The sequence below is a fragment of the Pleurodeles waltl genome, chromosome 6, assembly GCF_031143425.1.
Source record: "Pleurodeles waltl isolate 20211129_DDA chromosome 6, aPleWal1.hap1.20221129, whole genome shotgun sequence".
Taxonomy (NCBI): domain Eukaryota; kingdom Metazoa; phylum Chordata; class Amphibia; order Caudata; family Salamandridae; genus Pleurodeles; species Pleurodeles waltl.
The window spans coordinates 1,693,253,025-1,693,275,000 of record NC_090445.1 but is presented as its reverse complement, the minus strand read 5'-3'; the positions used below and the strand labels follow the sequence as shown (position 1 = coordinate 1,693,275,000).

Here is a 21,976-nt window from a genome sequence, read left to right as displayed (position 1 = left end):
GCAGAGTGGTTTCAAAGAGTCAGCAGAACCCCAAATGGTAGAACAGGACTATATTAAATACTATCCGATGTATATATCTTTATATTACATGTCTATTTTGAGGCAGTTGATTAAAAAGGTGCTTTTTCTAATTTTCTAATTATTTTTATTGAAAACAGTGAAGTAGTGGGCTCTGCTGTTTGCTCGCCTGTAGAAAAAAAAGATGTGAAAATTACGTAGTTACGAATATAGACTTTTACTAAATTACCCTTTACTCTGTTAAAAAAAACATTCTGCCTGTAAAAGTGAGAAGGCGCTGAGACTGCTCGCTTCAAGGTGCAGCTAACCACGGACACTGACAGTACTTACATCGTCCAGTACAGCTGACCTTCACTGCATAGAATGTTGATGAAACAAGGGGTACAGAAGGACAGTGGACGGTGGTCAGGGGACTGTCCGCACCATGAGGACATGTTTGCTTCTCAAGGAACCATGAAATGTTTCCATAGATTACAAGGAGGCTGAGTTTGGTGCAATAAAATATACACTGAAATCTACAGCTGAAGAACAGCTATAGGTCAACAAACTTAAAACCTAAAAATCAACATACTTTTCCAGTTATGGTATGCAGGTCACAAGGCATAACATTACTCATGGCAGGCTCGGTGCATCCCTCACTGAAGGCATGTGCAAAAAAATACAAATTCTGTCTACCAAGAGCAAAGCATGGCATGAGGCGTGAATTGTGTTGTGCATTGTGCGTTGCATACCACAAGTGGCAAATGTCATTTTCTTTTCTGTGACGTTACATTCAGCACTGAACAGAAAAGTTTATATACACAGACTAATCTTTGTTCAGGCCCTGCAGCCACCGCCTAAAAATTCAAAATCTGTCATTTTTCACAAATTTGAGAGTTTTGGTAAATGCTGCTTTTTTTTACAAATACAAAATGGTAGATGTATGGTCGCAATTTGTTACCAAATTCACAATTTTAACATGGATGTTTTTCAGGGTTTATTGTAGTTTTACACAGCTCTTTAGTGTTCCCTAGCACTCGTGGGGTCTAGTGCCTCTCAAAGAGCTGCGTCTTTGCTTTAGATTTATTACTCACAATGCTGTATTCACGATTTTCCCAAATTGTGATTTACAAACTGGCCGGTAAAAATTGACCCCCTTTCATATTCCAATCACATGACAAGAAAAATGCAAATATGATTGAGAGATTTTTTGAATTTTTCATTTTCTGTGTTAGAAAATTAAACTCCCAAACTATATAAGATGTATTAACCCTTTCAAGCAGATTTACCCATAACCATAACAGCACACTTTCTGCGTAAAATTCTACATTAAAGCCAGGTTTGTTATCATTATGTTCTAGCAGTTTTAATTGTCAGCAAAATGTCCTATGGGAACTAAAATGTAAAACACACCTATTTGACCCTCCCCTTTAGCATTTTCCCTTACACACAACTGCATGCAAGTTGGCAATCTATACCTTAGCTGCATTTGCGAAGGCAATGACAGTTTCTATCCTGGTGCATCCATGGGGCCAGCATTATAAGCAGGGCCACTGGACTAAGGGGATTCTGCATCCGCAGCATTTTCCACATAATTAGAGACAGCTTCACGTACTACACAATGCATCATTTCCTTCAATATGTGCAGATTTTCACACAAAAAAATATTTCCAGCTCAGACAAAATCAAATGTGTTCAAAAGTTACCCAAAACCATGCCACATGTTGGGGGCACAATAGCAGGCTTTTCTTGTAACAGAGATATTTCACCTTTCAGTTGCTGTTTGAGGTATTTAGATGTTAAATGAGTGTTAATTGTAACAAGGAGGTCTTTTACTGTTATCATGTGTACAAATTAAAAAAACAGTGGAGGAAAAACTGCCACAAAAAGTGAAAAATGTCACACAGTTTGCCTTTCCTTGCAGCAAAATGCAGTCAACTCTGCCACATAATTTGTTCCTCCCCTGCCTCATAATTTCAGTGGCAAAAAATATAGGAGACTCAAAAAAATTCCTTTTGATTACGGAAATTTGACCTGAAGGACGACTATACAGAGGTGACCACCACTGTATAATATGATGTTTATATCTCTATAAATGTGGGTGATAAGATACCCACAGCATGTATAATAATTTATTCTCATCAGAGAGGCAACCACATACTGCCACAAGCTTCATAGTCCCAGAGACCCGAGAATCCAATATTAGACAACTATAGACATTGAACCTAGGCACTGATGTTTATTATTCAAACTCAATTTATAACTCCAAACTGCATGATGAGTTAAATAGAGAGTTAAAGCAGAAAAGATAAGATTTAAATGCCTGTGTGTGTGTCAAATATCGTGTAGAGTGACTCAGGCCCTGTAATGCTATTTTTAAAGGGATGACAAATATATTGGTTTGTAAAATTAATTTTTCTGCTGACTGCAGTTACTAGACTGGACAAAATATCCCTATTACCGGATCTCTTTCTCGTGGTAAAAATATATATATATATATATATATATATACATATATAAAACATAATTAAGTCACCACGTGACTATCTCGCTTTAAATCACAGCAAGGAGTCTTTGTACGCTGAAGAAATCTTTGAATTTGGTGAAAGATGGATTTTAAAAGTGCAGTCAGAGAAACGCACACAGGTCCACATGGAGAGATTCAGACGGTAACAGACAATATATAGACACACGACCCACAGATGTACACCGTGACACACGCACGCAGACAGCCTACACACAGATACGAGAGCAGACGTGTAAACCCATGGAGACACGCGGGTATATCTAGAACCACACAGAGGCACACAACACTCACACAGAGACATGCACACACAGACAGCGTCATACATACTGACACAAGAGCAGGCATATAAATCCACTCACACACAGACACACAGGCAGAATCACACACAGAGGCACACAACACTCAACCACAAACACATGCACACACAGACAGCGTCATACATACCGACACAAGAGCAGGCATATAAACTCCCTCACGCACAACGCTCACACAGAGACATGCACACAAAGACAGCGTCATACATACTGACACAAGAGCAGGCATATAAACTCCCTCACACACAACACTCACACACAGAGACATGCACACACAGACAGCGCCATACATACTGACACAAGAGCAGGCATATAAAATCCCTCGCACACAACACTCACACACAGACACATGCACACACACACAGCGTCATACATACCGACACAAGAGCAGGCATATAAACTCCCTCGCACACAACGCTCACACAGAGACATGCACACAAAGACAGCGTCATACATACTGACACAAGAGCAGGCATATAAACTCCCTCACACACAACATTCACACACAGAGACGTGCACACACAGACAGCGTCATACATACTGACACAAGAGCAGGCATATAAACTCCCTCACACACAACACTCACACACAGAGACATGCACACACAGGCAGCGTCATACATACCGACACAAGAGCAGGCATATAAACTCCCTCACACACAACACTCACACACAGACACACAGGTAGAATCTCACACAGAGGCACACAACGCTCACACAGAGACATGCACACACAGATAGCGTCATACATACTGACACAAGAGCAGGCATATAAATCCACTCACACACAGACACACAGGTAGAATCACACACAGAGGCACACAACGCTCACACAGAGACATGCACACACAGACATCGTCATACATACCGACACAGGAGCAGGCATATAAATCCACTCACACACAGACACACAGGTAGAATCACACACAGAGGCACACAACGCTCACACAGAGACATGCACACACAGACAGCGTCATACATACCGACACAAGAGCAGGCATATAAACTCACTCACACACAGACACACAGGCAGAATCACACTCAGAGGCACACAACACTCAACCACAAACACATGCACACACAGACAGGGTCGTACACACAGACACAAGATCAGATGTGTAAACCCATGGAGACACACGGGTATATCTAGAACCACACAGAGGCACACAACGCTCACACAGAGACATGCACACACAGACAGCTTCATACACACAGACACAAGAGCAGGCATATAATCGCACTCACACACAAACACACGACACAGGTAGAATCACACACAGAGGCACACAACACTCACTCACAGACACATGTACACACAGACAGGGTCATACACACAGACAGAAGAGCAGGCATATAATCTCACTCACACACAAACACACAGACACACAGGTCGAATCACACACAGAGGCACACAACACTCACTCACAGACACGTGTACACACAGACAGGGTCATACACACAGACAGAAGAGCAGGCATATAATCTCACTCACACACAAACACACAGACACACAGGTAGAATCACACACAGAGGCACACAACACTCACTCACAGACACGTGTACACACAGACAGGGCCATACACACAGGCACAAGGGCAGCGATATAAATCCACTCACACACAGACACGCGTAGAATCACACAGAGAAGCATGCAAGCACGCACTCGCGGACATGCACACGCAGACAGTGTCATACACACAGGCACAAGAGCAGGCACGGAACCCCACTCAAACACTGTCACACAAACACACAGGTAGAATGACACACAGAAGCCCACGAACGCACTCAGACACGTACACACAGACGCAGGCAGACATACTGAACGCACGGGTGCACGCACACGCGTGTGCAGCCACAAACACGTCTCCATTTCACTAAAGTGCCAGGCTGAGGTGACTCTGGGAGTAACAAGGCTTGCTCTCTGCGCATGCGCCATGAAGCTCCACTGCACACACTGAGATACCCGTGCAGAAGCGATCGATCAGTGACAGAGATCCAGGGGTCCCCTTCGACCCGTCCCGTCCCACTCCAGGGACGCAGACATGTGGGAGCCAGGGAACCCAAGCGGAGAACGCTAAGTTACGGCGTCAAGGCGCCTTTTGCTGAGGGCAGCGCTGCTGTGATTTGCAATCCGGCGCTTCCATCGGACCAGGGGTGCCACTCGGGTGCCGGGGTGGGCACCCCAGCTCCCGGCACCCATACCGACAGCTGGGCCTCTCTCTGAGGAACCGGAACCAACCTTCATAAAACACCACGCTGCTTTTCACGGTTCCAAATATTTACACTACGCACTGGCACGTATGCAATAAAAAATCATTTTTCTGTTGTAAAGTAACATTAAAAGTTTACATCCCGGGACAACTTATTGAGTGGAGATTGTATTTATACAATTACTTATTTGCCTAGTTTTTCTCATATGATATTTATTTTGTATGTTTGTGTATCTATAATTAAAAACGCGTATACACGTTTCCGCAGGTATGTATATATGTGCGTATATTTGTATGCGTAGGGTGTCGGATCATATATATTTGTGCAACATACTGGTCGTTTCTTTGCATTATATATGTGACTTTACAGATAAATATATATTATATATACATTCTATAGCGCGTGAATTTAAACTATATGCAGAGAGAGACGTGGGAGCGCCCTTGTGACTGCTACACCACGGATCCACTGAAGGACTATTTCAGGGCCGTGTAAGACACGTCACCGGCTCACAGGGTCACCCTCCGTGACCACGGTTTCCGGGTGTGCTGGGTCAGACCTAAGGACTGGTTTGGTACGCGCGGCTGGTCACGGCGAGGGTCACTGGGACATAAAGAAATACATTTTTACGCACGTAAATCGTTGCCGTAAGGCGGTGGCATACGACCCCCTGACGGTGCCAGCAGGGCCCCGGCTCTGCCGTGCCCAGCGTGGGGTGGCAGCAGTGCCCCCCGGTCTCCCTGGAGACGGTGGGCAGCCCCAGCTATGCGGAGCCACCGGCCGCCCCGGGCCTGTTGAATGGCCCCCGGTGGCCGACGCAGAGCCGCGGTTGTTCGCCTTTGTTCCTTACTAGACTCCCGGCAGAGGCCCTTTGTGGGCCACGACTGAAGCGCCCCCGTCCACGCCCCTCGGCGCACAAAAAGGGCCCTAAATTGTACTGACAGCCGTGAAGTGTGTGTTGGGCAGGGAGGACGAGGTTCCACCGGCCTGGGTCAGACGGGGCCCCCGGCAGATAGCCCAGTTAACTTGCTCCACCCAGGAGGGAAACTGGAGTGTTGGGGATCACCTTCTGAATGTCCCCCTCAAACCGCCCCCGAACCTCACTCACACGTGTACCCAAAGACGGAGCTGCCTTTTATCCAGTCTCATTTATTTCACAAATTAAATGACATGCACCATATGTAAGTAAAGGCACAAAAGTGTAGTTTAAAACGCCGTTTGATCAGAGAGCGCTTCGCGCCAGGCTGACCTACGCGTGATAAGAGAAAGGTAATAACTGGATTAAAACCATAAATTTTACATATACACACATCTGACGTCGTGCAAGAAGAGGACGGATATGAAGAGCTGAATGTTGTTTTAGACCTGTTGTGCGTCGTTATGTTTGAAATATTTTTTATTTTTTATTATAATAATATTTACGAACACAAGCAGCGGCTCTGTTGGTAGTCTCGGTGAACCGTGTACACGAGGGAAGCAGCAGCGGCCACTTTACAAATCGCTGTTTTGCCCGAGTTGACGAACAACATGTTTGACGAGCAAAATGTAGCGCCTTGGGAGCCGTTGGGGTAATTGTGGAAGAAGGCAGGCAGGGATTTAGTTGATTAATGCCGTGCGCGCCACCTAACTGTACTCTGTGCCTCTAAGAGGCCGGGCGCCCATCTGTCGAGGGAGCACACTGACGCGAGCAGGAAAGAAATCAGGCGCTATGTGGCTAACAAAACTCTACGTACGCGCTCGGACTGCAGCCGGGTAGCGTTTAGACCCTGGGGCCCACATAAACCTCCAGTGTAAGATCGTCCCCGTGTGCCAGTGGGCAGAGGGCACGCGTGTACCATGCCCATCCCCCTGCAATATATAACTAATGGACGTGCACCTCTGCACCAGGGACGTCAAATATACCGGGGAAGGCGCTGTCTGCCCAGAGGTGACCTGGGCACCACTGAAGTATCAATACAGGGACTGGGCCCTGTGAAAACTCCGCTACCCAGGGCAGAGAGCGCGTGTGGGCAATGGCCCTATGTATTTCACGACTAACTCCCTGGTATGTGTCTCTAACCATAAAACCGGGGGCAGCCGGTGTCTGCCCTGAGGTCACTGTTGGTGTGCCAATACAGAAGCCTCGACCTTTAAATACCCCGCTGCCCAGGGCAGAAAGCGCGTGTGGGCAGTGCCACTCTGTTCACCAGAGCTAACCCCCTGGTATGTGTCTCGAACCATAAAAGCGGGGGCAGCCGGTGTCTGCCCTGAGGTCACTGGGGTACCACTGGTTTGCAAAGACAGAGGCCCGGACCTGAGGAAACCCTGCTGCCCAGGGCAGAGAGCGCTTGTGGGCAGTGCCACTCTGTCTTTCACAACGGTCTGGTAGGTGCCCCTAACCATCAAACCGGGGCAGGCGGTGTCTGCCCCGAACTTACGGGACACTACTGGGGGTCAGGACAGACATCTGGCCCGGTGAAAGTCCCCCCTGCCCTGGGCAGAGAGAGCACGGCCGTGCCGTTCCACCCTTCAGAGCGCAGACCCTAAACATGCCCCCAAAACTCGGAGAGGCCGGTGAGGCGACCCCAAGAACACCAGGTGCTTGTGGCGACGGGGTGTCAGAGACGGAAAGGGGGGCATTACTACACCCCGCCTCCTGGGTGCGTGGAACCCCGGGTAAATGTACACAACCTGAAGCGAAAGTGCGCACGTGCGTTCACGGGAAGAAATGGTGCAACACAGAAAACTAACGTGTGTTTTTATGTAACCCTGCTGTGTGCGTGCACACGTGCAGTGCGGACTGGCAGACGAGAGTACAGACTGATCAACGGAAGGAGAGACAGACCGACGACGGACTGATCGCCAGACGGACAGCTGGATAGATCCACTGTGAACACTGAATATAAACTACCCCAGATATGTGCACAGACTCCACCTCCAAAGCAGCGAGTCGCCCACGACGGGGAGGAACAGAGAAATAAATAAATGTACCATTGAATAAATAAATAAAAGTCATTTATATCCAATTAAAGTGTTGTTTCTGGACAGGGTGTATGTAGTCTGAGGGCCGATTCGCGCGTTCCCGAGCTCCGCGCCTCGGCCGCGCACAGCGGAGAGGAGAGATGGGGAATGCGAGAGGGGCTCAAGAGGGGGTGCAGCTCAAGCGCACCCCGAGGACCCCCCCCCCCCTGAGCCCCCACCGGGGATGGTCCCAAGAACACCTGATGCATTCTATCAAGCCCCAAAACACCCCGAGGGCCGAAACACGTCTGTCCCCACCCCCCGGACATCGAAGCGCTGCGGCGATCCCCGTATCGAAGGTCCAAAATATATATCCATTTAAAATATTAAACAGGGAAGCGATGTCCGAACACAGAAATCATGTAACAATGGACATTAAAACAACGCAATCCAGCTGCAACATTTCACCCGAGATATCTGACTCGAGACCACAGAATAGATAAACACAGGATAGTTACTTATAATATAAGAACTGGCGCCCCAGGTTACCCTAAGCCGCGGCCGGCTCCGCCGGTCGCAGCCGGGTCCAGGCACACAACGACAACACACAACACAGGGGCGACCGCGCGCGCCGAGTGTGCACACCACAAAGTGAAGGGGCTGGGAAATGCGGTGTCACTCGTGCTGAGCTGTGGCAAGAACACGGCAAAGTTACAACAAACCTTCGGTGAACTATGGGGGTTCGAGAAAATAATTCGAGAAAGTTATTTATTATCTGTCTCTTCCTCAAAGTCGAGTTCATTTTTCATAGAACAAATAAAAACATCACAGTCACACCAGCACGAACGTCAAGCACTGATTCACGAGTTAAAGAATAAACCGCGAAGAGGTGAAAAACTAGAATAAAATACTGTTCCTCTGTCAATGCAAAATATGTTTTTTTTAATTAAGATATTTCAAAATGTGCCGATTTTTTCTAAATGTACAGGTCGCTTGTGAGTAACGTTTTCATAATAATTCAAATTGAATGCAGCGAGCGCCGTGGAAAGGCGGTGAAGTGTTTGGTGCAGAGGAAAAAGGGAAACCAAGCTTGTAAAACTGAAAGAAATAGGTCGAAGGGATCATAAAAAACAACAGCACAGTTATTAGTCTGTTCATTAATTTGGAAGCAAAATACATATTTACTGACTAGCTGAGCTCCCGGCTTAACGACTTTGTATTTTACGATTTGTTCGTGTCGAAAATACAATCTCCGCGGTATTTCCGCGGTACCCGGACAAGCATCGCTATGGACTAAATAAAGGTTTACCACACTTCTACGTTAAATATATTAATCACATTATTAATAATATATATATATATATACATATATATCTATATATATTTTATTTTTTTGCTAATTTTTCTATTTTACCTGTAACAACGGAAACAGTTATTTTAACATAATGCCGCTCTTCTCTTAAAAACAGGTAAATGCGTGTGAGCGTCGCCTACTTATAAATACACGTATGTCACCCACGGACAGTTTCAAAGTGGGACGGGAGAAGGAGTTTAGGGTGACTGGCATCAAGCGGCAGCTCCCCCCCCCCCCCCCCCCCCACACACAATGTCACGTTCATATAAGGGCTATTGAGTGCAGACATATTTTAGATCACTGCTGTGTTTACTTTTGCAAGTGTGCCACCTTTCCCTTCGGTTTCAGGGAGCTACATTTCTGGCTAGAAAGAACTGAGCAGTTTCGTTCACTTCCGCTCATAAGTGAGTCAGTAATTAACATATTAAAAGCCAGAATGTTTTATCTTGGCAGCGAGGTTATTCAGTGTAAGGCACACAACCTCAGGGCCGCGCTCGCTGCAACCATGGTCTTCCTCAATCAGTGGTCAGACCTGATATACCGAACTAGCGTGCAGCCGAGAGTGTGCGCTATCCTGTGTGCACGGTGGTGCGTGCAGTGTCCTGTGTGCACTGCGTGTGCACCCTCCTGCGTGAACTGCCCTGAGTGCACCTCCTCTATGCACTGTCCTTTGTGTCCTGGCCCGTGTGCACGTCTTTTGTGCACCGTCCTGCGTGCACTGCCCTGAGTGCAGTGTCCTAAGTGCACCGCCTCTATGCACTGTCTTGTGTGGACGTCCTTTCTGCACCGTCCTACGTGCACTGCCCTGAGTGCACTGTCCTGAGTGCGCCGCCTCTATGCACTGTCTTGTGTGCCCTGTCCTGTGTGGACGTCTTGTGTGCACCGCCTCTATGCTCTGTCTTGTGTGCCCTGTCCTGTGTGTCCGGTCCTGTGTGCACGTCTTGTGTGCACCGCCTCTATGCTCTGTCTTGTGTGCCCTGTCCTGTGTGCCCTGTCCTGTGTGCACGTCATATGTGCACCACCTCTATGGACTGTCCTGTGTGGACGTCTTGTGTGCACCGCATCTATGCACTATCTTGTGTGCCCTGTCCTGTGTGCCCGGTCCTGTGTGCACGTCCTGTGTGCACCACCTCTATGGACTGTCCTGTGTGCCTTGTCCTGTGTGCCCTATCCTGTACTCACGTCCTGTGTGCACCACCTCTATGGACTGTCCTGTGCGCCTTGTCCTGTGTGCACGTCATATGTGCACCGCCTCTATGCACCGTCCTGTGTGCCCGGTCCTGTGCGCACGTCTTGTGTGCACCGCCTGTATGCACTGTCCTGTGTGCACGTCATATGTGCACTACCTCTATGGACTGTCCTGTGTGCACAACATATGTGCACTACCTCTATGGACTGTCCTGTGTGCCCTGTTCTGTGTGCACCGCCTCTATGCACTGCCCTGTGGGTGCCCGCTCCCGTGCGCCCTGTGCTGTGTGCACCTTCCCAGCTGACAAGGAAGCCTCGCGTGTGTTTCTTCAGCGCCTGGGAGTTTCTGTGTGTGTGGCATTCCGTGCCAGCCCCCCCGTTGGCAACCCTCCCTGGACAGTCACAAGATGCCCAGCTATCGCCTGGTGCTGGCGCTTGGAGTAGCGCCTCGGCCCCTCACTCTACCAGCATGCACACATGATGTACGTGTAGGTGCACTCGGGTGAGGCCCGCTGCAGTCAGGGTGGGCAGTGCCACCCTCAGAAGTACAGAATGACCCGGCCTGATGCCGGCATCTCTGGGCCTCGCCGAGAAAAGGAATCTGGATGGAGGTTCCGCCTGGGCGCATTCTTCGCGGGGTCAGGGCAGGACTGCTGTGTGCACTGCACGGCTCGGGCCTGCCCCGGTATATCTGGAATACACAGCAGACTGGTATTTATAGCATGACGTTACGTCACGGAACTACTTTGTCTTTCTGGCACCATGTCTTGAGTTGTGCAAGTTTAAATACTCTTTCCACGCACACGCACACTGATATCCGTGCGCCTTGCAGCACTAGGAGAGAAGACATTGTAGCATCCCGGAACCTCTTCCAAATAACAAAACATGAACGTGCTGATATTAAACGCGTGTTTGAACAAATATTGCATGCGTATTGGTCTGGGTTGGGAGGTCGGGATAAAAGGCACCTTTGAAGTGGGGGGGGGGGGGGGGCTGGTGGAAGGCTGAGGTCCCACTCTGCACAGACAAGCCGAGGCCCGGCCCGTGCTTTCCTGGCTCACAAGCATCTTCTAGGAGCTTTACACATCCTTTGTGTGATGCACCGGCGCCGAACCCCTACACATCACAGACAACACTTCACACTTAAGCTCTCGGGCGAAATACGGGACCTACTGCCTTGTTTTTCAAATATATTTAGGCGACAAGGCTGCACAAAAACCTCAAGGTACTCAGACACAACCTGACCTTACACATACACAGCCGAGCCCTTCAAGTACACAACCTGACCTTATACACACACAGCCTAGCCCTTCAAGTACACAGCCTAGCAGTATAGGTACACAATCTAGCCGTCTGAAGGTACACAAGCTAACCGTATACGAACACACACCGGACGTATATGTATGCAGCCGAGATGTATGTACACAACCTAACCGCATGCGCACACAGCCTGGCTGCATAGGTACATATACACTCGCCATGGACTGCTGTGTAGTTAGCACCTCACAAAGTATTTAGTTAAACTATTACTTAAGTGAGACGTGATGGGTAAACTCCCGATTATTGCAACTGTAATGCTTCAGGAATGGATCTGCTGTACGTAAAGCGCTACGGCACAACATGCACGGTACTAGGCGCTGTGCAAGTGAATGTAACAGAGCCTCCAGGCACACACATAAGGATACGCGGGGTGCAGGTGTGTTGTGAAGGCCCCGTGTGTGATAAGTGACTGGTACTGTGGACAGTCGACGCTGGAAGCGGTTCACAGCGCAGGGCACCGCCTTGGCACAGTGAGCAGGGGCGCAGGCAGCTGGCAAGGGGCTACGGCGGATGCCGGCTCTACCAATGAAAGGGGGTGGGGGGGCATGCTCCTTACTGTTGGTAGTCCTGCTTGCAGTAGAGTTTTCGGTCCCGGAAGTAGCAGCTGGTGCTGAGAGGCTGTTGACACACTGCACACTGCAAACACTCCTCGTGCCAAGAAGACTCGTTCACCCTCATCAGAAAACGGTCCGATATAGGCCTCTGGCACCCCTCGCAGACGGCTGGATGCTGGCAGTCGGACCCTGGGAAACAGCAAACAGGCAGATGGGGGAGATGAGAAGCGGGCGCACGAGAGCATCCGCGCGCGCACAGACGGGGCATCCTCTGGATGGGGTCGACCCAGTCCTACCTCCCCGTGGCCCACCACTGAAGACCCTGCCCTGATACAGAGCGGGCACATATAGAACCAGAATTACGGCTCAGCCAGAGAACTGCAGTGTGACCCTGGGCAAATCATACTTCAATTTATGGGATATATCTCTCACCTATAACAGCTCGGGAGCTCTTGGTTACAACATGACCCAGGCATTGATAATAGAAAAAAAATAGGAACTGTATTTTACGAGCTTCGGCAGTGCAGCCCATATGTGCTCTGCCTTATTGAAATGTAAAAATATGGCAACTGTACTGAGTACAACAATATTTTAGAGGGAGGGCACCCCGTTAAATTAAATGAGAGGACGGGCCCAGTTACAACTTCGGCCACTATTTCCTCTAATCCCTGCTTCCCCCTTTTAAGTACATAGCGTGATCCTTGGCAAATAGCTCATTAGCTCTATGGGGTGGTTGTTTACTTCACTAAAAGCAGAAGCGCTTAGAAATTGGTCCAGTCCCCAAATTAAGCGCTTTATAGAAATGCACAATGTTTATATCGGTTGTTGAGTCTTGAACGCACTTTCCACTTAACTAACAGTTCTAAATGTACTTGTCTGTTACTCCTTAAAGGTTAAGAAATATTTAAAAACGGTTATATAGGTTCCAGCGGTGAAACTGCCGAATGCAGACTTTGCTCTGTTTTTAATCTCGGCTTCACCCCTCATTATAAATGTGCGTGCTCCTGCGCAGGTTTACGTGCACTGCTCCCCTCTGTTACACGATGGCCAGCCCCGAACATGAAATGCACCTTAAAAACTGCACAAGGAGGTGAACTGCACTGGGCCTACAGGGTGAACCCCAAGGATGAGTCCCCACCACAGCGCTGCGCGGATCATGGAAATGCATTTTTTACGGGGAGCGGCGCTTTTAAATGGCCCTTCCTAGCCCTCCAATCTTCTCTTTCTGTTTTGATTTTCCTTACCCCGAAATTCGCTCCCTCCCCTCCTCACCCAGATGTATTCAAGGACAACATGAAACAGCAGTCGCCTTGTGAGGCACGTTTCATGAGGTGCTTGCAGCAGATGTGGGGGTGCCAGGGTCCGGGGTGCACGTCAGTAGCAATACTGTGCATTTAAAGAAGGATAAACTGTAAAGCCAACCTTTGTTGACACTCGCCTGGAAAATAGCACGTCGGATACGCAACGCGCCACCTGTTTGTGAAGTGTTCTGTTTGGGCAGGAAAGAGCCTGCGCCCCGTGGAGGGGGCTGGTTGAGAGGGGGGGGGGGGGGGGGGGGTAAAGTGACATACGCTGAAGTGAACAGAGACAGTGACGTTGGAAGCTTACACTTTCTCTCTAATTACGTGATTGGAAGTTTACAATATTATTTGTTACACATGCGCTATAGTGCAGGAGCGCATAGGCGCTTTAGACGCCGGCTGCAGGCAGCTCGGACAGTCAGATGTCACTGTGCACTTCTATCTTTAATAAAGTGAGTGACAGGTCACAAGTCTAGTACATGTACCGTGCACACGAGCGTGCTTTACAGTTCATTAAAGCACGGATCAGGGGTGGTGGCGCTTTAAAGTGCTGGACACATGAGATGTCACTGTTCACTCCTATGTTTAATAAAGTGAGTGAAAGGTCACAAGTCTAATACATGTACCGTGCACACGAGCGTGCTGTACAGTTTATTAGAGCACGGATCGAGGGTGGCGGCGCTTTAAAGTGCTGGAAGCCGGCTGCAGGAAACTCGGACAGCCACATGTCACTGTGCACTTCTATCTTTAATAAAGTGAGTGAAAGGTCACAAGTCTAGTACATGTACCGTGCACACGAGCGTGCTTTTACAGTTTATTAGAGCACGGATCAGGGGTGGTGACGCTTTAAAGTGCTTGACACATGAGATGTCACTGTGCACTTCTATCTTTAATAAAGTGAGTAAAAGGTCACAAGTCTAGTACATATAGCGTGCTTTACAGCTTACTAAAGCAAAGATCAGGGGTGGTGGCGCTTTAAAGTGCTGGACACATGAGATGTCACTGTGCACTCCTATCTTTAATAAAGTGAGTGAAAGGTCACAAGTCTAGTACATTTAGCGTGCTTTACAGCTTACTAAAGCACGGATCAGGGGTGGTGGCGCTTTAAAGTGCTGGACACATGAGATGTCAACGTTCACTCCTATCTTTAATAAAGCGAGTGAAAGGTCACAAGTCGAGTACATATAGCGTGCACACGAGCGTGCTTTACAGTTTATTAGAGCACGGATCAAGGGTGGCGGCGCTTTAAAGTGCTGGACGCCGGCTGCAGGAAGCTCGGACAGCCAGATGTCACTGTTCACTACTATCTTTAATAAAGTGAGTGAAAGGTCACAAGTCGAGTACATATAGCGTGCACCCGCTTGCACACTTGGGTGCTGTCACCGTTTATAAAGTGTCCTGCCTGATTAACCATACACAGGGCCAGGGTGGGGTGAAGCGGGGGCGCCTTAAAGTGCTGGACTCCGGCTGCAATCATCTTGGACAGAGGGTGAGAGTTCACATTTTCCTGTCTGCTGAAATGAGTGCAGACTGACAGCATACCATGCACCAAGGCACACACTGTTTATAGCGCCTTCGGCTGCAGCAGTGCAAAGGGCCCGGGAGGGGGTCCCATAGGTGCTGTGCACTGACTGCAGAGAGCTAGGACACTTGGGTGGGGGCGCGGGGGTTGTTTTAACTGTGTCTTTAGGTGGGAGCTTGTCTTAATAGTTAATTATACTGGATACAGAGACACTCCCAATGCCACGTGCACGCATTGAAAGTCTAGAAATGTTCTGGATCCTGGAAGGGGGTTGGGGGGGGGGGGCCATTGGTGTTCTAAATTCCCACGGCGTCAGGAGTCTGACCCTCAAAGTTCACCCGGTGGTCTTTGAATAAATGGATAAATAGATATGAGTTTACAATCGTGTCCCCTGGATGAGGCCACCCCGCGCGCACGTGCATGCGCTGAAAGTTTACAAAGGTTTGGGGTGCTGCTGTGCAGGGGTCGGGGTGCTGTAAAGATGCACAGCTGCGGGAGTCTCCCCTCAAAGGTCACCCCGTAGTCTTTGATTAAATGGATACGAGTGTACAAGCATGTCCCCTGGATCGGGTCACCCCGTGCGCATGTGCGTGCGCTGAAAGTTACAAATGTTTCGGGTGCGGGGTGGGGTGCTGTAAAGATGCCCCGCTGCAGGACTCTCCCCTCAAAGGTGACCCCGAAGCCTTTGAATAAAGGGCTATAAGTTCACAAGTGCCCCCCGCCACAGCGCTCCGCTGAAAGTTTACAAAGTTTGGAGCCGGCGCACTGTACTCGGCTCTTCCGAGGGGCCCCAAAGGGTCACCGAAGGAGGCTGGGGGTGCGGGGGTGAGTGCAGGGGACGGGTGCCCTCACTTACCTAGCAAGACCCCCAGTGTGGCGGCTCCGGAGCGCAGCGGGTGGTCCTCAAGTTTAATGGCCCTCCAGCATCTTGTTGCCCTGGGACTGCCGCCTGGGGAAGCACCTCTCCAGAGACTCAGGGGCTGGGGCAATGTCCATCACACATGGGGGGTCGGTGGGGTGAAGCTTCCTTCGGGTCCGAATGTCAGGAGGGGCTCCCACAGATCCTGGAGGCCCGCGGGTCACCGGGCCACCTGCCGGGGGGTCCGGATCGGTGCCAGAGCCCTCCTCGCTGCTGGCTCCAGGGGGTGGGCTGCGAGCCTGGTTTGCAGGGGCACATCCAGGGCCGGCGGGGCTGCGGGGTTCGCGGAGAGCAGCCGAGGAGTGAATGTGCCATGGAAGAGCCCTCCAGCTCAGAGCAGGAGTCCGGCGGAGGGATACACCCTCTCCAGCGCAGCACTCCGCCCTCCTCCTCAACTCCATGACACTTGAACTCAGGCGGATCCCTCCGCCGCGAGTCACGCGTCCGGAACGTCAAGTAGTGCCGCCAGCTTTCCAGCTCCGGACCCCAATAAGGCGCCAGGGATATTCGGGGGTGCAGATTAAGAGATAAGGGTGCGGGGGCGACCAATAGCCCCGATCTGACTCCAAACTGTCAGGAGAGAGCAGTGCCGGCTCCCCCCCTGCCTAAAATGAATACTGTAGCAATGTCATGTGTCTGTGAATAGAACATATTCAGAGAACTTCACATTTGGACCAATAATCCCACCTAATACCTCGACCCAGACAGTCTTTCTGGGCAAAAAAATGATAGTTTGGAGTCATTTCTCGTTAAACCTACGAACTTTCTAAATTTTATTTTGTGTGTGTTTAGCTCTCTAGCAGCCCCGGGACATCTGCGAGAGATGGGTATGTATTTTATACATATATCATGTGTTCCTATTGTACGCCTTGCATTGTAATGTTTCATTTATTGCCTTTGGTGTGCTAATGGCTATTTTTTGATAATTATAATAATATTTATTATTATTATTACTATTTTTATTATTATAAACATCTTTGATTGCATAGTTTTTTTCAAATTTCTTAGAATTGTTATATTTAAATATAATTCGTACGATATATATTTTAATTCTGTTGAATTGGCATTTATTGTCGCTTTTTAGATGGCCTGTAATCTGCGGAATGTTTTCATTTTTGATGACGAATTACTTATTGAGCATTCACTTTCACCCCCCCCCCCCCCCACCCCCACCCCCACGCCTGTAAAGTAATCTAAAATCAACATTTAAGAATGCGGGGGCATCGTTTGCTTGCTTCACGCAGCCGTGCGTGAATCATCCCTCATCAGCTCAGCTGTGAGCACAATGTCATTGTGAGAAGAGCTAAAAAGAATATTTTAAATTAAAAAAACAGGTTCTTTGGGTACGTGAAGGGGAAGCGTGCGCTTATCTACGACGTATCAGGTTTTCGAGGCGCTTCTTATAACAGGATCACAAAGGACATTTTTTTTGTAATTGATGGACCAGTCACGTCCCTTGTCACGGGGTGGGGGGTACATACGGCAGCGGGAGAGTGTCCCCCACTCCCTCACTTGTCATTTTCTGTCGTAAAGCCGCGCTGCCCCCCTCCCCTGCACCTGGCGATGGTCGGCGATACCAGAGACGGGGGTGTCTGGATGAAGGGGAGATAACTCGGGGTGTCGGGACCGTCCGCTCCCCAGGCCCGGACCGGGATTCACAGTAATTTCCTGGGTTGCAGATCCAAGTGGGATAGCGCTGCGTTTCAAAATTAAACAATTTATCACTCACTTTCGAAGCTGCATTTTTCCGTCAAATGATAAGGCCGTGTTTTGTTGATCTGAGCAATTCTGAATTTAATAGATTATTTATGTTACTAATTCTTTAGTGTACGGTTCTTGTAATTAAACAGGGTTTTTCGTAGTCCATAGATGTTTTGCATGTATTCTGAATATTGTAAGTAATAAAGGCCGGGCGAGGGAGGAATAAAAAATAAAACAGCCCTTGGAAACAACAATAAAATTACACAGAGATGGCAAGTGCAACTTCATTTGTTTTTTTTTTTAAATGTATAATTTATCTATTTCTTTGTTTTTATTTTTCCAGGGTGCAGAGGGGGCGCGCATCACAAGAGCGCAGGTTGGGGGGTTCGACGCTTTGTCCGCCTGGGCCTCCCCTTAGAGGTACGGTTTTAAATATCACTCATGGGAAAGGGAAACACAAGCAGGGCAGCGGCTTAACGAAGGAGATTTTCGGAAGGCCAGGCCATTCGACGACAAACTACTGCGATAAAAATAACATCGGCTTAATTTCAACCGGGCCCGTGCACCTCCGCAGCCGGGAACCTGCCAGGGAGTGTGACTGTAAAGGGTCCTGAAGATGAAATATAATGAACACGACACCCCCGTGTACCCCCAGAGCTCAGCCGTGCGCAGTGAGTCTCCCGCGCCCTAATGCTGGGGTGAATCCCCGGGTCTGCAGAGAGGCCATGTGGAGAGCGGATGGTCACGGAGAAGCGGCCGTTTCTACAGTGGTGTCCAAGTTAACCTCAAAGCTGGTGGGTGTCAAGGGGTGGGGGCTCTGAGGGAGGGATCCCACCACAATGGTCTGATAGAAGCCCGGTTTGAGCATCCCTGGCACCAGGAACTGTACCATATGCACCTTAGTGAACACAGATTTCCTCGTCGATTTGGGGTGTGTAGACGTCTCTCTATCTTTGAAAAAAGTTCGGTGATGAAAACAAGGGTTATTGCTTTTTGGGTGCCAGGGAGTGGTAGTACGAAAGAGCGAGGTCATTGAGTGCCCAAAGCGGCAAACACCACTTCTTGGCGCTGGCCTCTAAAGATTAACACCTTTTAGACGCCTCTTTCGCGTCAGAGGGTTGTTCCCGCCTGGGTGATGCCGAGCACCTTAAATGGGGCTGGGATGGCATCGCCCTCGGGCCTCTCAAACTCAAAACGGTCCAAGTGATGGGGGTGGAAAACCACACGACGCTGGATGAGCTGTCTTGGCACATCCAGAGGCAAGACTTGGACCACAGTTCAAAAAAGAAACATGCTTCTCTGAAGGTGTCTGACGTAGCGCACACCCGGCTGAAGGAAGCTCGGGGCGCTCTACAGAGGCACCGTCTCCATGGCAGAGGGGGTACCTCGAACACTGGTTGTTGCGCGTGAACAGTGGGTGCACGTGGGCCCTCTGAGACCAAACCACAGATCCATCTGTGCTATACTAAACTACGTTGCACGTATTTACAGTCTGAGGGGCTGATGTGCCCAGAATCACACCTTTTACCAGCCCTTGCTGGAGCCAGGATTAGAATCTCTCTCTGCAGACTCAAACATCTGCAGCTTAGGTCGTGCTCCGCGACCATGAAGAACATTTCACCTCTCAAATAAATGTCTGAATATATTTCTTAGTTTCTGAAAAGGGCCGAGCTGCTCTAGCAGCAGAAAGCAATACTAGTATATCAGGCGGCCCTCGAGGCGCTAAGCAAGCCGATGCAAGCATCTGTGCGCTGGAGGGTACCCGATGGGGGGCTACGGGATGGGCTGTGTCAGCAGACAGCCTGAGCTCGGTCGATCTCAGTGGGCTGTGGGTACCACACGATACGTTGCGTCAGCGAACAGACTCCCCGAGGAGAGGGCCTGAGAGAAAGAAGTGGGTTAATGGGACATTGAGGGCTGGGAACCGAATCTCAGACCCTGGCTTCTCATTTTGATCACCTGTGAACGTAAACAGGACAGTGTATCTTTGAATAACCTCCGCCTCATAGTGTGCTAAGAGTCGGTGAGCTTAGAAACAAATGAAACAGACCTCTTCGGCGCTACATGCAAACCGGTCATTTGATTGTATGACCGTGGGGGTGCCAGGGCTGCCCCGGTAGAAGCCGGTAAGAGAGTGTACAGGGTGGGAGGTACATTGGAACGGGTGCAGGTCATTTTCCCGTACCCCCTTCAAATGTACCCGAACCTGCCTGATCACACCACAATACAGCGCCCCCTTCTTAAACACGGGAGGTATAGATCCCGTGTACTCCAGAAGCGCGAGAACCATCCAGCGCCAATAAATACCAGCGCCTAGTTTTATTAGCGCTTAGTATTCGTGTTTGGGCGCTGTATAAGCAGTTGAAACCTTCTTCTGCACGGAGAGGAGGCACATATATTCAATTGTGATGCTGTTTGTAGCATTAAATATTAAGCATAATTTTAATGTTAGCGCGCGGACTGTACAATCCTGCGCATTCGAACATTATTTTTCATACATTTTTTGGGAAATATATATTTTACTTTGCATACATGTTGAGCGCGGTTAATAGGCGGTTTGGGCCGAGACCTTGCCGCGCCTTTCACTTCGAATTTATGAAAATGAAAATAAAAATATGGGAATGAGAAAATGGCGCTCGTCGCCTCTTCATCCTTGTACGGCATACATTATCTGGTGAGTATCTATCTATCTATCTATCTATCTATCTATCTATCTGTCTGTCTGTCTGTCTGTCTGTCTATCTATCTATCTATCTATCCACGCACACATATATACGCACACATAGACGCATATATTTTATATTATATATATGCGTGTTGGGGGGTGCAGCTCTCCCTCTATCGATCGATAGATAGATAATTTGAGACAAAAATTGACGTTGCATCTGATGCGTGTTGACTAAAACCAAAGTAACGTATTCGCTGTTAATATCATATTATCTAACATGTGGGCGTAGGTGCACAGCACCGTGTCTCCCTCTATCTGAATATATTATAGATACATATATGTATCTGTGTTCCAGTGTGTATAACATCTCGTCTCTCCCTGTACGTGTACAACACACATGTTTTATGTGCTCATAAGATCCTCTCTGTCCTTTTACATATACATCATATATGTGTGTTCGTGAGTGTATAACATGCCTTTTAATCATATATCATATGTGTCGGTGTATATGTGCGTTCCTTAACGCGTGCGTGTTTGTAACACCCCTGTCTCTCGCCTACTATACTTATGGAAGTGTGAGTTTGTAACCCTCTCCCCCCCCCCCCCCTCCCGGGAGATCATCCGATAGAGGCAGGTGTGACGTTGCAAGTGATGTATGTTGCCGAAGACTTGTCGGTTCTAAATCCATTGCGATGTGTTCGATGTTAATATAAATGTATCAGAAGCACCCGCGTACCCCCCCCCCCCCCCCCCCAAGGGATGATGCCTCGGTTGAAAAGAGACTTTTATGGTTATTTGTTTTGCCCTAACACCGCTCGAGTCCTCCTCGGCATTCCTGGGCACCTGTGCGGGACCCCTCGGCCAGCACCCCGCGGACACGTCACGGACACCCCCTTAGCACCCCTCGGCCAGCACCCCGCGGACACGTCACGGACACCCCCTTAGCACCCCTCGGCCAGCACCCCGCGGACACGTCACTGGCCCCTCCATGGCACACCTCGGCCAGCACCCCGCGGACACGTCACGGACACCCCCTTAGCACCCCTCGGCCAGCACCCCGCGGACACGTCACGGACACCCCCTTAGCACCCCTCGGCCAGCACCCCGCGGACACGTCACGGACACCCCCTTAGCACCCCTCGGCCAGCACCCCGCGGACACGTCACTGGCCCCTCCATGGCACCCCTCGGCCAGCACCCCGCGGACACGTCACTGACCCTCCTTAGCACCCCTCGGCCAGCACCCCGCGGACACGTCACGGACACCCCCTTAGCACCCCTCGGCCAGCACCCCGGGGACACGTCACGGACACCCCCTTAGCACCCCTCGGCCAGCACCCCGGGGACACATCAGTGGCCCTCCTTAGCACCCCTCGGCCAGCACCCCGCGGACACGTCACTGGCCCTCCTTAGCACCCCTCGGCCAGCACCCCGCGGACACGTCACGGACACCTCCTTAGCA

General features: G+C 49.6%; 1 protein-coding gene and 1 long non-coding RNA gene across 3 annotated transcripts in view; one reads left to right on the top strand and one right to left on the bottom strand.

The window, feature by feature from the left end:
• LMX1B (LIM homeobox transcription factor 1 beta) overlaps positions 1 to 16,372 on the bottom strand; it is a 206,031-nt gene extending 189,659 nt beyond the window's left edge. Inside the window, 3 exon segments of the mRNA XM_069241773.1 lie at positions 12,407 to 12,593; positions 16,084 to 16,144; positions 16,146 to 16,372. Of these exon segments, the coding sequence (XP_069097874.1) occupies positions 12,407 to 12,593; positions 16,084 to 16,144; positions 16,146 to 16,223 (326 nt within the window). The 5' untranslated portion in view covers positions 16,224 to 16,372.
• A 253-nt stretch (positions 16,373 to 16,625) lies between these two features.
• Positions 16,626 to 21,976, top strand: part of LOC138301362 (uncharacterized) — a 285,033-nt gene continuing 279,682 nt past the window's right edge. For both annotated transcript variants that reach the window (XR_011205095.1, XR_011205096.1), the window contains exon 1: positions 16,626 to 16,973. This is a non-coding gene — a long non-coding RNA (uncharacterized lncRNA). The remainder of the gene's footprint in view (positions 16,974 to 21,976) is intronic.